At 39.0% G+C, this 21,087-nt stretch overlaps 1 protein-coding gene across 1 annotated transcript in view; it reads right to left on the bottom strand.

The window, feature by feature from the left end:
* Positions 1-1,667: 1,667 nt before the first annotated feature.
* LOC140228731 (isoleucine--tRNA ligase, mitochondrial-like) overlaps positions 1,668-21,087 on the bottom strand; it is a 34,867-nt gene continuing 15,447 nt past the window's right edge. The window contains exons 10-21 of the mRNA XM_072309013.1: positions 19,639-19,729; positions 18,791-18,942; positions 17,778-17,938; positions 11,296-11,398; positions 10,742-10,832; positions 10,019-10,127; positions 8,619-8,721; positions 7,258-7,622; positions 6,248-6,396; positions 4,606-4,796; positions 3,914-4,064; positions 1,668-3,562 (exon numbers count right to left, since the gene is read on the bottom strand). Coding sequence (XP_072165114.1) covers positions 3,417-3,562; positions 3,914-4,064; positions 4,606-4,796; positions 6,248-6,396; positions 7,258-7,622; positions 8,619-8,721; positions 10,019-10,127; positions 10,742-10,832; positions 11,296-11,398; positions 17,778-17,938; positions 18,791-18,942; positions 19,639-19,729 — 1,812 coding nt within the window. The 3' untranslated portion in view covers positions 1,668-3,416. The remainder of the gene's footprint in view (positions 3,563-3,913; positions 4,065-4,605; positions 4,797-6,247; positions 6,397-7,257; positions 7,623-8,618; positions 8,722-10,018; positions 10,128-10,741; positions 10,833-11,295; positions 11,399-17,777; positions 17,939-18,790; positions 18,943-19,638; positions 19,730-21,087) is intronic.

Below are 21,087 nucleotides of genomic sequence, written 5' to 3'. Positions count from 1 at the left end.
CTGTACGTTGTGTTTCAGTAGATTTATCAATTTCCCCCTTTCTCGTTGTTGTATCAAACACGTACGGTGCTATTCATCTCCGTTAACCCGTTCTCTACGAGATTCTATCATCCTCATAGACTTTGTGTTGGATGAAACACGTTCCAGTAGTTAATAAGTTGCTCCTGTTCATTCTCGGGGCGTTCGCTCCCCACGTTGTCAAGTTAATCTTATCCTAACTTTCTAATGACAAGGGCAAGGCGATCTATGCAACAGCGACTAAATTTTGGGATACTGACCCTGAGATTATGAACAGAAGCATTTCAAAGTCATTTATTCGGCTGACATTGGAAAGGACATTGTCATGAATGGCCTAAGAGAAAGAAAAAAGATTATTCGGCAGGAACTCTCAGAAATAACAAGTTTTTGAAAACAAGAGTTGTGAACAAAAATTGAGTTTTACATAAAGCTTCCGACTATTACAATCATCAATTGGGAACAAAACAAGCCTTGGGACATTGAGGCGTCTTCATTTACTCGCCTTGATCAGCCTATTCATTTCGCAGACGACGTTCTGTGTATCCAGGGCTGAATAGGAAGTTAACTTGTCTGATAATATCAATGAATGCACATCGTGGAACATTTAGGCCAAAGCTAGCGTTTAGTGTATGTCAATTTGTGGCCGAGTGTGGTTGAACTTGGGAGGTTTGATTCTGACCTCAAAACGATTTCGAATTTTCTGAATATCATCTCGGACTGAATTTTCATCCCTCAGCGTGCATCACTTTTTCTTTCTTTTGACTTTATTCCTTAAAGTAAAGGGGGTGGGGCAGGGGGTTCCCCTCCATCGATCAATGTGAGTGTGCGACAAGCATGACGCAACATATTACCAGTACGTGCACTCCTGATACCTTGTTCAGCTAGATACACACAAACTGGGGCTCACGCTTCTACTTGTGAATGCACGATCACGTTCTGTCTAGTCTCTGCCTCAGACTCGCAACTCATCCCTCGCACGTTCCCTCTGTTTTGATCACTAACTAAAGAATGTGAAAATCAAATACGTCTGAAGTGCAAGTTTTGATCCGTGCAATGTAAAGTGGAAAATAAATGTTCAAGAAGTACCATTGAGGTTTGATGTCATGCGAGAAGTGGCCTCGACCACTTCATGGTGTAGTCCGGTTGCCTATTCTGTGGTGACAAAGTTATGTTAGTGCAAGAAACCATTTTACAATGCGAGAAAGATTTGACTTTATGTTTTTCAGGTTGCTTTTCAGGTGTAAAACGTCGAGTTCTCTTTTGTCTACAGTTTGTTGCTAACAAGTTACATGTAAACGTGTGCGCTGTTTCTATCGACTTTCATTGCACGCTCATTATACATGTATGTACTTAAATTTCCCATCATCACTTCACTATTTCACTTTACCTCTGCTCTTCTTGGATGAGTGGATTTAAACATTTTAAACTATAATTTCAGCTAGCCCTAGCAGGTTTAGGGCACTCTCTAACTTACCATGAGATGTCTGCATGGCACCCAAAGATGTGTCAAATGACCTGTTTTCATGCATTTCGTGCCGATGAGAATGTTTGTGTTCACAAGCTGCACTTTTTAATCATTTCAGAAAATGCATGCCTAAGAGTTTCTGAGAGAACGTGCTTCACTAAGACCAAACCAAGACAAGTTTTCAGTGCAATTGACTCCCTTGGTCTCCATCCAAGGCGTTTTTATTAAAAGTAAACCAGTGTCTTGCATGATTGATCTTTAATCAATGTTTATTATGTATATTGTACATTTCACACATAATTTTACATGGATGATATATTGTTGTATTACATACGTTTTAAAGTAAGACATATTTATTGGAAAAGAAAATATTGCTGTTTCTGTCAATCCTTCAGAACTTTGAACATAAAAAAAAATGAAATAAAATGTTCCTAAATGTCTATGATTTTTCAAGACTTATTTCTCTTCTTTCTTTCTTTTTTGTTTCTGACTTGAATGTCTCCAAACTACAGTACGTGTATCATAAGAGAGAGCCGCTGGTGTTGAGGACTTTGAATATCGTACACAGGAATCAAAGGGAAAAACAGAACACACATGCACATCTTAATTGCATATATATAAAAAGAGCCCCATGGAAAAATAAAAACAAAACAAAAACAATAGATTTGTGCCATTACAGTCTACACAACATAAGCTTCGCTTACAAAGTTGACTTTTCAAAAGGAGATACAAGCCTGTATTTGTTTCCCTTGACTATACAATGGTCTATAGCTTACATGGACTTGCAGGTACATATGTAATCTTCACATCTATTTGTGCCAAATATGAATGAGTTCTTTTCAGATGGAACATTTAAGGCAATCACAATTTTTAATTGTATCATTCAATTAAAGTAGAATTGCAAAACTTGATAAGAAAGATTATTGTATTAATTATGAATATTCATATAGCATGGGCACATTATTAGAAAAAGCCCTGAATGGCATAAACGTTGTCAACCTGGCTCTTGCCAAACTTGAAGGTTGAAGTACTATGCATTGACTTCATTATCAATTTCTGCTAAAGGTGTTTCAGTCTCTGGACAAATATATGTGCATAGAATCGGGGACATAGAAGTAACACAAGCCATCATCATCATCAATGACAACGCGTCATTATCAAGTTGCTCAAACACATGAACATGAAATGCACGGGAAAGACAAATCAGTTTTCAGTACTGTACAGGAAGTCTTGCACTTATCTCAACGAACCAACAGGTCAGTCAATTTACAGGACATCGACCCATAGCTCACCAGAACCAGGTGTCTCATGTGTTCACTCTATGGAGAACTACCATAATTAGTAGTGATGGGTTGACACATGGCATGTGGGGAAAATGATTTATGGGTGGTTTCTTGTCAAACTTGACCCTTGATCCTTTAGGTTCACTGCCAAGTAGAGGAGTACCAAAACAAACTTACACATCATCATGAACACTTGAAGAGTTCAAATGTAAAACCAATACAAACCATTTTTATCACCTACAGATTTATGAGATTAAAGCCGCCAAAAAACAAAGAAATAATCAAAATACACCATATATATGATGATTTTACTAGCATCTTCAGAAATATTTTGTCATGTGACAAGAGTGGTATCACTGACCACATTTGATTTTTCTCTGTGAGATGACAAGTGTGGTTTCAAAAAAAATGAGCTGGCATTCATCTGTTTTTGCATTGAAACTCCCCATTTACAGAAAATCACTCTGTCTACGTGTTGGAAACAAATGTAAAACTTGTTCATAACCTCTTGTCATAACACAAAACCATTCAGTCAGTCAACATGTCCTGAAAACATGAAGATAATCCTCTTTACATAACACATGTTCCATCTGTCAATAACATTACTTTTCCTTTCCCAATAGACTGGGACAAATATTGCATGCGTAGTTTCATTCCCAGCCGTCTGATAGTGCATCCATGCAGCGTACACACAGCTGGTTTGCTTCACGTGATGTGTGCTTCCTACACCGTACACATCGGAAGTGAGCTGCAGGCTGTATCACAAGTCTACAAGACACTGCTTCTGTGGAATTTTCTGCAAAGAAACAGACACAAATACATGTATCATCATCTACTTAACTGGTTCAGCAATCAAAGAAATGAGCAGGACAATTTGTCCAGATCATTTTATTTTGTCATTGTTGCTGCTAGTAAACTGGGAAATAACTGAGGTATGAAAAGGAAAGAGCATAAGATTCAAACACTGAAGATACAAGGTATTCCTTAGAGATGATATGCAGAGTGAATTATAATGACTTTGTTTGGTTTTCTTCTACAGTAAATAAAAATTACATCAACATTACAGCTTTGGAAAGGTTGAATGTTGGCACATTTCTGAAAACCTTGAAACCAGAAGACTGAAAATCAAGCAGTGAGTCAAAGTTACCTTTACTGGGCAGTGTAAGATTTGCCTCCACAATCTGGCAAGCTGAAGAGTTGTTGGTCTCAGATGGTATTTCCATGGTAACCGAGGTAAAAGAAGACATCAAGAACTCACAGAGATCGGATTCACAGCTGGTCTCATCTTCTTGTAGACTCTATACAGCAGGAAACAGAAACCATGGATGTAACACTGAGAAACCCAAGTATGTAATTCCAATTCATAGGTAGATATTGTGACAAACATACAGTATAGACACATCGAAGCTCACCTTTAGGGCGTGTGTGACAGGAACTCTACATTACTGCCAGTATAACAAAACTATTTAACTGGAATATAACACATGTGACATAATTTGTTTATTTTTATACCCCTTGCCCTAGCAGAAACTAGTGCATGCACTTCAGGGAGCATATGCAAACTTCAAAAATGCGCAGCTTGAACTTCCAAGTTCACTGGCCCGACCTGCCAAAATATCGAAAATCCTTCATAAAATCCACAAAATTGCAAGATCACTACCAAAATTTAATCATCTGCCACTTGCGTCACTCTCAACCTTTCCTGTAAGTTGCATCCAAATCCGTTCACAACTTTTTGAGTCATTTTGCACTCGGACAAACCAACAAAAAAATGCCAAAGACAACATAACCTCTACCCTTGGCGGAGGTAGTAATATCATTATCAACTGCAAATCTGACCTGTAAAAGGCTGAGAAGAGGGAGGTCTTGAGTACACAGGGTCACATCATACTCTCGGCTTTTAGGGGCATGGATGGCACCATGGAATGTCTCCCGTAGGACAGCGAGGGCGTCCCACTGCTGGGCAAGTCTTGGCTGATGCCAGTCTGGGTCACATAAAAACCAGCCTTCCTTAAACACACTCCTCGTCTCTGGTAGAGCATAGCAAAGACAGAAAACAATCTTAACATCAACAAATCAACTATGTACCTCTGCTAGTGGACCACTACAATCATGTTGCGCAGAACACACACACACACACAATACCAAATACCAACAATACCAAACAAGACAAAGAGATGATATAACAAAGAATGTGGTATACATTTTGAATATGTGCACTGACGTCAGGGAGACATAATTATTATGAAATAAAGCACTTGGTATACATTTTGAATATATGCACTTGTGTCAGGGAGACATAATTATCATGAAATGCACACAGGACCAAAATACTGCAAATGCAAGACCTGATCTCTGGGATTATTAGATAGAGTATACCAATTTCTGACAGAGTGCTACTGATCACATAGTTGGGTTTTATTTCTTTAAAATCATGCCATTAGATCATAATCAATAAATAATAGTGCCATATCCCAAGATTAGGTCGTCAAAATACAGTATTCAATAGATAACTGCGTTTCCATAGACCCCTACCTAAACAACAAAATGTCTTAGCAAACACACAAACACATATGATGAGAAAGGAAATGGTAAGAAAGCTTAGCAAGAGGAGGCAATTAACCCTTTACATGCCAAGGTGTTTAGCCTACCCAGCCAAGCTTTACATCAGTGCTATACATGCAGAGACTCCAACTCTCCCAATTTCAACGAGAGATCTCCCGCCGAAAGCCCATTTTTGCAAAATCTCCTGTTCTCCCGCTTGAGATTTAATTTCTCCCGCCCTGGCTCTGTGTCTCCCGCTTGAAATGATTTCTTACATATTGCCATTGTCAGCTGATTGTACGATGAAAAATAAGCCTTAGATAGCACGAGAGAGCATCTAGAATCTTCAAGTTGAAGTCAAGTTGAAGTCTCCCATTTGCTAAGGGTTTCAGGCGGGATAATCTCCAGATCAGAAGGTGATTGGGGTTGGAGTCTCTGACAATACATGTAAGGCAATCCAACTACAACTTGACCAAGTTGTAAAGTTAGCAAACCCACTCAAGTGAACCAATGTGCCTCAGTCCAACCTTCAGGCCATGGTGACACAGTAAGGATTGGGGGATTACATAAGCTCTATTCACCAACAATTTCACCGACAGTTTAGTTTCTAGACGTCAGAGCTATTAAAATCGGCAAAGAAAGCACTCCAGCATGTGTGCCATTCAGTGAACAAAGTATAGTACCAGTATAAAGTGTTAACCCGTTTAAGACGAGACCCGAGTATACTAGGGCAAGTGTCTATAGGAAATGCACGTTGGAGCAAAATCAGCCTGTCCTATAAAACGGGTTAACCCGTTGAGGATGGACTGATTTTGCTATGACAAGCATTTCCCATAGACACCTGCCCGAGTATACTCAGGTCTCGTCTTCAACAGGTTATTAGAAATAAAAAGGAAAAGGCTGTCCAAGTGAAAATCTTCCTTGGTCTCCATCTCACCTCCATGCTGCTGTGAGTAGTGTAGATAGACTTCCTCTGCTAGGTGTGGCACTATGGGAGCCAGTGACCTGGCCATGACCTCTAACATGTGATGCAGCACAGTCTGACAGGAACGCCTCCCCTCGCTGTCTGCTCGCTCACTGTACAACCTGTCCACACATCAGGAGGATATCACACAACATACAATGACTTCAAAAACTTCCTCGTGTACTATTTGGATGATATTGAAAGAGCTCACTTTCACCCTCAAATATCTCTACACTTTGGTTTGCACATGAAATCATAGTGTTTACTTAAAACATGTACACTTACTAGCAATTTTCATATATAGATGTACATTGTCATAACTTTGTTCACTTTAAACCAAAAAAAAAAGCAACATAAATCCAATCCTTTACTCATTTCTGTCATTCCAAAGCAATCTTTATTATGAGAAAACCTTAATATTTACAATCAAGGATGTGATAATGCATTTTATTTTACTTACAAATAGTTATGATTTGATGTAAATAGAAAGAGCATTGTAAGTGGACATTTTTTTCTAAAAAAAATTATCTCTATCTTGTATAAACTACAATTTTTATATGGAAAACTAGCATTTGATAAATCTTTTATACATCTCAGGTATTCATATTGGAAATCTCATCCAACTTCCAAGCTTGTAATAAATAGCAAATATCCCTGAAAAGGAAAAAAAACACAATTTGTTCATCCCGACTGATTCAAGTATCAAGAAAGCTTGGAAATACATATGCATACACAGAGCATTTTATTTTTATAAATGGAGATACAATTTTGCAATATTCTTGCAATGATATCATACATTATGATGTTAACTTGACAATGATCACGTCACTCAGTTTTCCAATTCTGAATCATAGCAGTTAATTGAAAATCAAAGAGATATTTGTCACTTTATCCACAGAAAGAAAGAATCAACTGCTGTTTCTTTAAAAACATTACAAGGATGTCCATAGCAGGTCAGTTCAATCAAGGGAGGGTCGCCTCACCTATCTTTGACAGTCTCTAAGTAGAATGATGAGATCTTGTTGTGAACGAGGTCTGTTGCCATCCTTGTCACCTCACTGAACTCATATTCCTCGTAGGCCTTGGTCACATGACCCCCGTACTCAAACAGCTGATGAAGCAGATAGCGATCAAGGGGTCGAAGTTCACCGTGATCACGGAGCTCCAGACTGGGGTCGAAGTCATACAGGTTTCCCAGGAAGTAGCGGAATGTGTTGCGCAGTTTGAGGACAGTTTGATTGGTCATGGCAAAGAGCTCCTGGCTGACGTGGATACGATTGGACCATTCAGAATCAGCCATGCGCCATCGCAAAACATCTGCACCGTATGCAGGTTCTTTTTTCTTGTCCTGAAGAGGAGAAATATCCAGGGAAAGCATGGGGGAATTTATCTTGAAGAAAAGTAACTGATATGCACAAAATTTTATGGGCACAAGAAGTAAGGATTGCCTCATATGAATCTGGGACAACCAATTATGAAAAGAGTGTAAGAATGTAAATAAATATGCTAATTCAGCAACTACAAATTGTATGGCACAAAAGACAGTTTCTAAATATGTTAACTCTTCTTCTGATTAATGTTTTAATTCTCCTGTTGAAGAACACGGTCAATAATCCAAAGACATTCCTAAAGCTGAAGTTTAGATGTTGTGTGTGAGAACAGTAATTATCAACAGAATACTTCTGTTTGTCTCAAGATCTTCCCATCAAAAAGAAATTCTTTGCAAAGCATCCTTCATGTAAGACATTCCACGTCCATTCAGAAAAAGCAATATCAAACTATGTGAACTACCATCATGATTTCAAAAATAATGGACCCTAAGTGAACAAAAGCTTCACACAAGCTGCAGTCACATTGGCTAAAGATTGCAAAGTCTAAGGTCATGATCTTTAATGATCTTAAAGTTTTGCCAGTGTGACAACAAACTTCCAGTGAAACTTCTCCTGAAACTTCCCACTCAAACTAGGGAAGTTTCTGGGGCCCCTGCCAATTCTCTTGATCTTTTGACAGTGTGAATGCTTGCAACTAAAACTTCACGAAGTTTGTCACATGACCAGTCCACCACCTGGGGGTGGTGCCTGCAAAGTGCACTGTCATTGCGATGTACAGGTGTGCATTGTTACGTCACAATCATTAGCTGCCAGACAACATACTCTTTCTTCTTTCTTTGGCATGCACACAAATGACCCAAACTTCAAGAACTTCAAGATCGAGAAGTTTGGCTGCCAGTGGGAACGCACAACCAAAGATCGCGAAGACTTCGCAATTTTTTGCCAGTGTGACCACAGCTTGTATACATCTTTTGAATTCACCTGTGTTAACATTAACTAGAAAGCACACGTACCTTTCCTCCACTCACAATGATGTCAGGGTCTACAACATTGCCCAGAGATTTGGACATCTTGCGACCCTCGGCATCCAGAGCAAATCCATGGACCAGCACTGCCCTGGAAGATGAAAAGGTATGGTGATACAACCATAATAAACTGTATCTTTATCTTTAGAGCAATAACAAAAAAAAAAAAAAAAAAAAAAACACTGTCACTCATATTCAACTTGTACTTTACTGAGATAATGAATACTGAATTGCTGCCTCACTTTTTCAGGTTAATATAAAATGCTTTATGCTTCTCAAGATGAATTTTGAAAACAAAATGAATCACAGCTGTTAATGTTCACTAGATTACAATCAAATGCTTTGAGGATGTTGGCATTTATTTTATTTATTCTTATATTCATCTGTATTTCTGATACAACACAAAATAAAATAAATGTTACCTCAAATTAACTAAATATACAGAGCTATTCACAAAAAGCTATTGATATGTACACCCATTTATAGGAAAGAAAAGAAAAAGAACATTACAAATCATCTTACAGATATCTATTTTGTAATTGTGACCGTGCACCACAAAACGAACAAAAAGTCGCACACACTGATTTTGTGCGAGGACTGAAAATAGGTGAAATGGGTCAACGTAACCGATCTTAACCTTTTCATATTTTCTGAAAGAGCAAGTCTTCTTCTACATTATGCTAAAATTTGGGATCATAAAACGGGCAGGAAAGTCTGTTTTTTAGCAGTTTATCTTGAACATTTTTCTGCAGAATAGTGTGATTAGGTGTGTTTTTAGAGTCCCCTTTTCATTTCTTAAAAACCTTGTACACACTCTTCACTTTCAACTCTAATAACTTTTGAAAGGATGATGCTACTGCTTTGAAAGTTAGCATCAATTATGAACAGAATGTGTTTATAAGGCACGCTCAATTTCAGTTCAATCTGATAATCCCTTCATTGTTGTTACTCTGGTGGTTTACATCCTGTTTTTTGTCCCATTCGTTGCACGGTCAGCGCGGCTTGGTAAAGATTTAGCGCTTGAATGAACGCTGCACTTCAGAGCCTCTTTTCTCAGTTCACACTCCTGAGTGTGTGTTTTCTTTCCAATATTTAGATAGGTTAGGAGAGTCCATTTGATTTGATTTATACATCATTTTAAAGCTTAAAGTCTGCTCTTTGAGATTACGCTCTTAACTACAATTTCATGTCTGGCGACTTTCTGTGCGTTTTGTGATGCAGGGTCACAATGGGAAGGGACAAAAAGAAAAGAAAAGAAACATCTAGTTGAAACAAGAGGTGGTCAAAGCTGCATAGATACCTCAAAATCGAACACTGTCTTTTTCTATTAACCTAGTCAAATAAAGTTAGCTCACAGCTACTAAGGTGTTTATACTTTCCCCACCCACCTGTAAGGGGCTGTCCCTCTGGCAGCTACACTGGTAAGAAGACTGGTCTGGAACCACGCCCCATACTGGTCCTCGCCCTCTAGGTACACATCTGCCTGCTTCCCACAATCTGGTAGATTATATATCAAGCAGAGGAAGGTAAAAAAAATTACTGCTAACTTGAGGGTGATATAGCAACCCTTTCAAGTCTAGCATGTATGGGTTTCTACCACCAGACAGTAACTCTACCCTTTGCTGCTAGTCATCATCATCATATAACAATCTGGTCAAACCAAAAAATAAAAGTATCCCTGACCCAGTTAATTGCATACCTAAAAAATAATATTTCTCCACAGTCTTTGAGATAGACATATTCTAAATCTCCACGCAACATTGTGGAAAAAGCATATTTTAATCATGTTGTACATGAGGCAGATGTGGAGCATTTAACAAGATATGTTTCAGCTGTATCATCATTGCAGGTGCATGACAGCAGGACTGTGGATCACTGCAAGGGCTCAGTACCTCGAAGGACTGACCAAGAAACCAGCATATATCACAGTATAGGAAGGTTTCTCCAATGATCAATTAATGCATACATTTTGTTTTCTCACACAAATAATAATACCACTTTTTTTTGTCATTCAGAAAAACATGGTTTGCAGATGTAAAATCACAAACATAAGTTGAAACATCTTGCCCCTCCCCCCCCCCCCAAAAAAAAAAAGGGGAAGAAAATTTTACCCTCTAACACATGAGACCAGGAGGAGCCACTGTCAAACCAAATGTCCAAGATATCTTGACCAACTTCAATGTCTTCTAGCTGGAGGCCACACTAATATAGAGATTGACATCCCACATGGATGAATGGAAGAGAGAGGGAGAAATGGTTTAGTTCTCAGGTATAAGACAGTCAAATGAAAAACACAGACATAAGAGAAAAAGACATAAAGAGCAAATTAAGGAATACACAACTTAAATTCTCTTTATTTACTACAAAGATTCTAGTCTCTCTTCTAAATATTTTTCTTCTTTGTTTGTGTTTGTTTGTTGCATCTAACAAATTTCAGTTTGCGTTACGGACTTGTGTCAGATCATGGACCTACGAGATCAATAGTTTGATATTTCAATGCTAACCAGTTTAGTAGAGTTGGTGTGACACTGTGCTCAACCCATTCAAGCCAGGAACTTTGGAAAGTATGTGCTGAACTTTGGAAAGTATGTGCTGCACTTTGGGGTTTTCCGTGTCAATCAATGCTAAAAGCACACAAAGGGTCAAACGTTAACCCCATACATACCTTCTCCATGATGCTCTGAGGAAGCAATTTGCTTTTCTCTAGTGTCCACCAACAGTCACTCCCATGATGCCTCACCAGCTCAGTCACATGACTCACCGACTCACTGTGATGTATGGAGAACTAGATATATCGCTACGGCGACTGATATGCCTCCGCCATAATGCATGGTTCTCCTAATAGGTCTATAGTACAATGTCTTGACAATGTGTGATGACAGTTTCACACAATTGGCAAAATATTAAAATGACAGGTTTGCCACAAATGTGCTGAATGTTCACTTTCCTAGAACTAGGTTCAATTGGATGAATGATTAAAAATGTCAGAGTGCAGGTATTTGGGGAACTGATGATTTTTACTTGACTTTTGACCCTTTTATAAGTTTATGCATTGAGTAATTTTCAAGGTATTGAGAAAAAGTATAATTTCAGTATCAAATGGGAAAATAGCATTATCTAAACCTGGCCTTTGACCTTTGACCTCACAGTTCCAAAGAGAATCACTGTTAGGTTGAACATGCATAAATATGTAAGTTTCATGATGATACCTCGAGTTACTTTTGAGATATGGAGGAAAAAGTGCAATTCAACACTTTCACTTGACCTTTGACCTTTTGGCAAGAAACTTCCCACAGAATATATATCGGGTAATACATGCATACATCAAGTTTAAAAAAAAAAAAAACCTTCAGGCATTGCATAAGCATAAGGAAAGTAGTGATATTTTGAGGAGTTGACCTTGACCTTTGACCCCCTGACCTTTGAACCATGACCCCCAACTTCCCTAGATAATCCTGCCCATTGGAACAAGCATACTAAGTTCCATGAAGATACCTTGAACCATTTGCGAGATATGGAGAAAAACATGAATTTTCAACTTTTTTTTTCACAAAATAACCTGTGACCTTTGACCTTCGACCCCGTGACCCTAAAATCCAAACAAAGTATTATCCCCCCAGGATATACCCTCATACCAAGTTTGATGTAAAACCACCTCATGGTTCTTGAGATATCAACAAAAACAAAATGGGACGGACGTACGTACGGACGGACAGACGACCCGAAAACATAATGCCTCCGGCCACTTCGTTGGCGGAGGCATAAAAAAAATTGGTCACGAAGCAAGGCCAGCGTCGCACACACAAACAGACCCTGTTAAATTTACTTTTTCATGTATAAAGACGGAACAAGCGAGGGCACCATCACAAAAAACAATAGACTTCTTCGTTTTACCATAACACACCTTCATGCCAAATTTGAAGATGATCTAAGAAGAACTGCAGCCAGTAGAGTGCTCACAAGAAAATCTCTGCGGCGGACGCGGCGCAACGAGGCCAAATCCATAGTATCCTCCGAACTCTGTTCGGGGGATACAATGAGTGGATGACCTATATGTCAACACTCAGCATACTTTCACACCCCATGATAGCATACTATGCAAATGATATGCAAATGAGTCCATTATGCCCATTGCATATGGATATGAAAGATTGAAAATACTGAAAAATGTGAAATACATACACTTTGTATGACTACGTTCCTCTTTAACTGGAACATTTTCTCTGTGTGTACAGCTATAATTGTCATCTACAGAAACATTCAAATCCAAACTTCAAAACATTACCTATTCCTCTCACACTGAGGACTATAATTGCAGTCTATAATGTTTGGAACAACTGTATTCTTTATCTGGTATGTGTTTGTTGTTGTTTGCCATTTCTTCTCTGTTGTTATGCTTGAACATGTGTTATATCTATCTTTTCATTTATGAAGCGCCATGAGCACTAAAAAGCGGACCTGTGCGCTATACAAGTAGCCACTATTATCATTATTATTATCATTGCTACTTCTACTACTATTACTACTACTACTACTACTACTACTAATAATACTAATACTAATACTAATACTAATTGAACTCTGCAATACATCTTGTAAAACTATGTCGCTGATTCTTTAACTCCTTTACATGTATCAGTGTTTTTTTGTGAGTGAATATATGCTACTGTCATACATGGTATAGTACATGTGTGAATAATGTGCACAGCTATTAATATTTACCAGGTACCATATTTTTTCCTTTCATTGATTTCACATTTTTCACAGAGGAAGACATTCAAAACTACAGAAGCACTCTGAGAGTGCAGACCTCCGCCAAGCATGCAGCTCATTTCCACCACTGATCTTGTTCTTCCATAGAAGTGATTTCCACCCATACATACTTATAGCATTGTGTGCTGAAAGTCGCCCAATTTCCCAATATAGAAGCCTTTGTTACGTCATAAACCCTCAGCTGCACGGCGCGCCTCGCCCTAGCAGAAACTAGAGCACGCACTAGTGCGCGCATGCAAACCTCAAATACGCGCAGCCTGAACTCCCAAGTTCATTGACCCTACCTGCCAAAATATCAAAAATCCTTCATAAATTCCTCCAAAATTCTCAGATCACTACCAAAATTTGATCATCTGTTACTTGTATCAATCTAAACCTTTCCTGCAAGTTTCATCCAAATTCGTTACCTACTTTTTGAGTTATTTTACACACAGACAAACTAACTAACTAACAAACAAACAAACAAACAAACAAACAAACCAACGGTAACGAAAACATAACCTTCCCCCTGGGCGGAGGTAATAACACAGTAACAGCAGATTTGTGACAGAAAAAATCTACTTTATCTGCAGATTATCCTATCATTGTTTTGATAGCAGAAATTCTAAAGAATTTGATAGGGTTGGGGTTTTAGGTGGTATGGAATTGTTAAATGGTATTGTTAAATTTAAGTATCAGAATGGCTAATCACTTTCGACATCCAGCTGAATCCCTGCTTGGCAAACTGCTTGGCACACTCTCTTATTGCCACAAAATAGCATTAGACTAACATGAAAACATACGAGTGGGACTGTGAGGACAGAAGCAATTCTGCCTAACCCACCATCTAGGCTTCAGTTTCTGTACCCGTTCACATGGGTGAACCGACATTTAAGAATTTTAGCTGGCAGAAATGTATCAATACATTGCTTTGAAAGTGATTGCTATACAGAATCAGAGCGTATGTGAGTTTTGTCCTGGCAGCTCATATTACAGGATATAACAGTAGTTGTTGAATTCATGTTCATGGAATACAGCAGTGAACACAGAAATGTACACATGCACGTTACATGATCAGGAGTTGATATTTTCACATGTTGTTAGATTTGCGAATAGTACCCAGATCGGAGAATTCCCACAAATAACCCCAGGAAAACAGGTACGGTATGAAGTCTCATTAATAAAGATTGTCTTTGATGCATTTGAGGTGACAAAAAATGATGTCAAGTATCAAAACTAAATGCAATCGTAAAATTTGCTTTGTGTTTGCTCTGTGTTGTGGGCTGGTCAGGTGCAGCCCTGTCGCGATTTATACAGCGACTGGGCTGTGTATAGTTAGTGTACAGTGTATTTACATAATATGTGTATGCACAGGCCTGTCACATCATTATCACAGCAAGTCATGACTGTGTATAGTTAGTGTACAGTGTATTTACATAATATGCACAGCCCTGTACAGTGTATTTACATATTGTAAATATGTGTATGCACAGGCCTGTCACATCATTATCACAGCAAGTCATGACTGGTACTCTTAGTGGTCTCAGTCTGGTGGCCCCTGGCTGGGCCCCCTGCCTTGGGCCAGCACTTAGGCTCCTGGCCTCGGCCCGGCCTTGGGCCCCGTGAGCCCCGTGGGCCACTGGGCCTGGGCCCACTTGGGCTATGGGCCCCTGGGCCTGGGCCCACTTGGGCTCTGGGCCCCTGGTTCCGGGCTAAGGCCCGTGGCCTTGGGTCCGGCCTTAGGCCCCGCCTTTGGCCCGGCTGTACTTTGTACATGGTCTATGGGAAATCAGGCTTGTCTGTAACTGTATAATTACAAATAATTACAAATAATCACAAATGATCAATGAATATATGAATATATGAATATATGATTATATGAATATATGAATATATACAATGTATGTGAATATATATCTTATTATATACGAATATATAAATGTGATCAGGCATTCTGTTATGGTGTCAGATCTGCGGTCATTCATATATAGCAAATTTTATGCATGTATAAATGGCATACCATGTACATTCATGTGTACAGTATGCTACTTGATTGAACCAGCCAATGGAGCAAGATCACACCATTGAACTATACTTGAAAGACATGTACAGTTCAATGACTCATTGCTTGTTATTATGAACTCTGTAGAGGTATGCAGCCCTCTTCAGATGGAAAACATACAGTTGGCTATCAAACAGAGCTTGCAAAACCATCAACAATTTGTTGAGTTGGATTTGTGTGTGTGTGTGTGTGTGTGTGTGTTAGAGCTATTTGGCTTGTTTCCTTTGCATGCATCATCACAAATTCCCGAAGTCTGAATAAAGTGAAACCAAGACCTTCATATAGATGTGCTGCATTGTAAGGTGCTGGATCAGAGCACTACCATAAGATTGACACCATGGCGGGAATTGTGCTAACAGTGTACTATCCTTCCTGTGCATTTATGTTTAAGTGTACCAATACCTTGAAAATCACATTTTAAACTAGAAATGTCACTATGGCGACTGATACCTCCACCATAATGCATGATTCTCCCAATAGGTGTATAGTACAATGTCTTCACAATGTGTGATGACAGTTTCACATAACTGGCAAAATACTGATATGACAGGTTTGTCAGAAATGTATTGAATGTTCACTTTCCTCAAACTGGGTTTGCTATAATTGTCTAAGAGTGCAGGTACACATATTTGGGGGATTGAGGATTTTTACTTGACTTCTGACCGACCCTGTTATAAGTTTATGCATTGAGTACTTTTCAAGGTATGAAGAAAGAGTGTAATTACAGTACAAAATAGATTTTTTTTTTTCATTTAAACCTGACCTTTGATCCTTAAACTTTGACCTCTGGAAATTTCCTGGAGAATCTCCATTAGGTAATACAACATGTATATATTAAGTTTTAAAACTAATAATGCAAGCATTGAATATACACAAGTATATGAGGGAAACAGTAAAATTTTGAGGAGTTGACCTTGACCTTTGACCCCTGACTACATACTGACCCATGACCCCTAAATTCCCTAGATAATCCCTGCCAGTCAGTACATGCATATGTACCAAGTTCTATGAAGATACATTAAACCATTTGCGAGAAAAGTGAAATTGCAACATTTTCACCTAACCTTTGACCTTTGACCTTATGACATGAAACTCTCTCTGGAGAATCTTTATGCAGTAGTACATGTCTACACTAAGTTTCAATAAAATACCTTCGGGCATTGCATAGATATGGGGGAAATAGCAACATTTTTAGCATTTGACCTTGACCTTTTGACCTTTGACCTCTTGCCAATGTCACTAAAATCTCCTCAACTAATTGCCCCATCATACATCATCCTTGGACCAAGTTTGGTGAAAGCTACTTTATCTAGTTTTGAGTTATCACGTAAACAGATAAATTTTAGGATTTGACCTTGATCTTTGACCTTTGACCTCTGTCCGATTTCACTAAAAAAACTAACATGTAATTGTCCCATCATACATCATCCTCAGACAAAGTTTGGTGAAATTTGCTCAATCCAGTCTTGAGTTATCGCATAAACGGATACAATTTCATGATTTGACCTTGACCTTTGACCTTTGGCCGATTTCACCCAAAATCTAATCAAGTAATTGCCCCATCATACTTTATACTTGGACCAAGTTTGGTAAAATTCCAGTCAATATTTCTCAAGTTATCGCGTAAATGAATGCGGACGGACGGACAGGCGTACGGACGTACGGACGTACAGACGTACGGACGTACGTACGGACGGACGGACAACCCGAAAACATAATGCCTCCGGCACCACTTCGTGGCGGAGGCATAAAAAGAGGATTATGATTGGAACACTGTTTTCCATCATTGTGATTATTTACTATTTTTGTTGCCATGACAAAGTGCATTGTTTCTTTTTTACGACATCATTCGTGTATAATATACTTTATATTGTATTGAAAAAATCCTTTATCGGACGAGTGTAAGAGAAATGAAAAAAAAATTGTATCACTTTGGATTATGTCAACTTTTTCTTTTCTTTTCTTTTCTTTGTGATGATGGAAATAAATAAACTATTGAATCTATAAAGTGATTCTGATGGTGATCACTGTCATGATTAGGCCACATCATATCAGCTGTGCAGCCAAACCTGTCTTTAGTTGTTATCCAATGATAGTGATTGACATGATGAAACTGATGATGCAAATTTTGATGATGAAGGTGGTGATGGCGATTAAGATGTTGCTGATGATGATGACGATGATGATTGTGATGGTGGTAGTGGCGGCGACAATGACTAGTATGATAAGGGTGATAATAAGATCAAAAAGACAAACCTTTCACAAATTTTTGAGGTACCTTACAGAAAGACAATACACATATACCGCCCTCTATTAGGATGGGCTGTACTCACTCTGTCAGTATGGGTTCATTGGTGTGCTTGTTGTAAAAGACTGGTATAGGCACACCCCAGACCCTCTGTCTAGATATACACCAAAAGGTCCTAGCAGCCAGCTGGTGTCTCATGGTGGATCTCCCATAGGATGGCCGCATGTCTACCTCTTCCAAACAAGCCTGGACCAGAGAGATTGGTATAAACAGTCACACATCAGAATAAAGTGTAGTGGTAGTGGCTCCTGGATCCATGTACAATGCCTGTTTTAAACATCCACAGGTTCCACTGACCTAAAAATGCCACATTCTGAAAGTCATCTAACCATCATTGTTCCTCTCAATGAATTATGCTGACAGGTCATGGTCTGATACATCATGACCGCAATGACAAAGATTCTTATTCTATATAATCAAATGTAACAAAAGTTATCAGGTAAAAAAAACCAACAGAATAGAATGGCAATATCAAGTCTCAACACAAAAGGGTTATCATCAATGACTAAATGTTATACAATATGTGGCTTACGTAGTGGGTCAGAAACATACATTTTAACTCGTTGAAGACGAGTCCTGAGAATACTTGGGCAGGTGTCAATGAGATATGTGTGTTGTAGCAAAACCAATCCATCCTCTAAGGCAGGGCTCCACACTAACTTTTATTTTTGGTGGCCCAAAGGCAAACATCCGACCTTTTATGGTGGCCCGATCAGGCCACCAAATTCTTCATTTCTGAAATTTTGGTGGCCCGACGTGCGTTTATGGTGGCCCTGGGCCACCGGGTCACCGTTAGTGTCGAGCCCTGTCTAAGGGGTTAATAATTATAAATGATAAGGCTGTCAACTACATCAATATGTAGTAAAGATGTGCAAACCACATATTCAAAAAAAAAAGAAGAAGAACCAAACAAATAAAAATAAATATTATTCTAAACAAGATATTAGGCTGTCAAACAGTTCTGTATGTGATGACAAATGATTTTTTTAATATTTCTTTTAATTTAGGATAACTGATGGATGAACTGAGGCAGCTTACGGATGCAGTATCCCTGAGTGACGAGGTATCAATAAACCATTGTTTACTAGCCCTGACGATGACTGGTTTCTTGGTCCGCCAGTCATATGGGTAGCTGTGTTCATAGTCCTCCTTGTGCAACAAATGATTGGTGGATTCCAGGATGCCAATCACTGAGGAATAAGGAGAGAAAAACAAATCATTAACTTTTGATATTTCAAATATTTTATTCAATTGCTCATTCTCTGATATCATATCGTACTGTAAAAGTGGAATTTTTTTGCTCATTTGGCACAACCAGAATCCAGCATGAAGAGAAAAGAACACAATATTTTTAATTGTTATATGTACTACTACTTAGTGTTTTGATTCCGTGGAATCAAAAACGCATAAATTTCATCTTAACTGCTGAGGGCGAAAAATCACTTGCACGAAAATTTCTACTTTTACAGTATGCCATTTCTACTTTTACAGTATGCCATTTTAACAAAAGTTGCAAAGAGATTGGACCATCTCACAAACATTTTGCAAGAAGCAACAGTCCTTAACTACTTTTTTCTCTAGTGCTTGTTGCATGAAAACAATTCATTTGTTCCATTTGTCCAAGTCACATACTCATCCTCACCATCATCACTTTCCTCCTCATCATCATTACCACCTTCATTTTCATTTTCTTCTTCATCATCAACATCCTAAGTGTCATTATAGTCATCATCAGCATCATCCGAATCACTCTTGGTGATTAACATTAACCCATTGAGGATGGACTGATTTTGCTACAACATGCATTTCTCTCAGACATCTGCCCTCGTATACTTGGGACTTGTTCTCCATGGGTTAACATGCCTTGTCTGAAATTGAAGCATCACCTGTATCATTGGCATCATGGAGAACATTTCTTCCTCTTAGTTCCTCCTGGATATCACTGGTGTAGAAGCCTTCATCATCAACTCTGCAATCCTGGAGATTTTGAGAGAACAGAAAATTGAGGTGCATCTTCAACATGCATATCATGTAATGGATTATGCTCTTCAACCATGCAGAGCTAAATCACTTTTTAAAAAAATGAAATCATAAGAACTTTTAGCTTATCTGAAAGCATATTGATAACCTATCTGGAAGGAAGACTAAACAGAATAAAAGCACGCAAATGTGCGTGTGGAAATTCCACATCGTGTGGACGTGTGAATGTACAATGCCGATGTCCGGAGTGTCAGTGAATGTTGTGATTCGAATGTGATTGAATCTGAGACGCATGAACGTTTGAGAATGCTGATGTCACGAGCGTTTGGGGATCCCGGGAATGGAACTGAGAAAAGTGGAAACGAGAAACGAGAAAAGAGAGAAATGAAAAAGAGAAATTTTACGTTGTGAAACGAACGTGAATGAATTCCAGTGAAATGCGTAATATTCTGAAGCGTCGGGCAGGTGTTTGGATTTAGCACTGTAAGTTAATAAAATCTCAAACTAAAAACAATACTTTCATTGTTGACCCTGAAATGAAACTGCAAAATTAGACTTGAAGGTGTGAACTGAATTTGAATGAAATTGATGAAGATGCGTCATATTAAATTTTGGCGAGAAAGAGTTAAATATTGAATACCGGTAAGTCTCCAAAACCTGTGATGGAAAGAAATTAATTTAAAAAAGGATTTATAACGATTTTTTGTTTGTGTGTGTGTATTGTTATTTGACTGAAAATAAAAACGAAATGTGTAGTGTGATGCTTTCTTTTGACTCATAAACTTATTCTTTCTTGAATATGTGTGGCCTTAAAAAAGGCTGTTGGGGTGTGACAGGGCTTTTAAAAGCCCTCAAACTCTTCGTCGCTGCTTTCTTCGAAGACACGCCGTAGCTTTTCGTCATCGTGGTAGGCCAAGTCGTCGTCGCTGTCTCCGCTGTCGTCTGACTCCCCCATCTCATCCTCCCAGAGAAGGTCGTCCTGAGAGCCGTCGAGGTCGTTGCTGATGCTGCATTTCATGAATGCTCGCTGGATGATTGAGGGAGGCAACTCATCCCAGACCTTCTTGATCCAGCCGCAGATTGTGGTGAAATCGGCCTTCTTCATTCTGCCGCCCTTGGTGAAGGACTTCTCCCCTTCGATCATCCCGTCTGACCAGCATTTCCGTAGACCATCTTTGAAGGGCTTGTTCACGCCGACGTCGAGTGGTTGTAGGACGGACGTCATGCCTCCGGGGATCATCATGAGGTTGGTGTTGCTGTCTTTCAGCAGTTCCTTCGTTGGGGCCGTGTGATGACACCGAAAAGCGTCCAAGACCAGCATGCTGCGTTTTCGAGATAGCCCGCCCACTCGCCGA

Source organism: Diadema setosum, chromosome 5 (genome assembly GCF_964275005.1).
Source record: "Diadema setosum chromosome 5, eeDiaSeto1, whole genome shotgun sequence".
NCBI lineage: Eukaryota > Metazoa > Echinodermata > Echinoidea > Diadematoida > Diadematidae > Diadema > Diadema setosum.
Note: the sequence above shows the minus strand (reverse complement) of the source record. Positions and strands in the feature narration are given on the sequence as shown.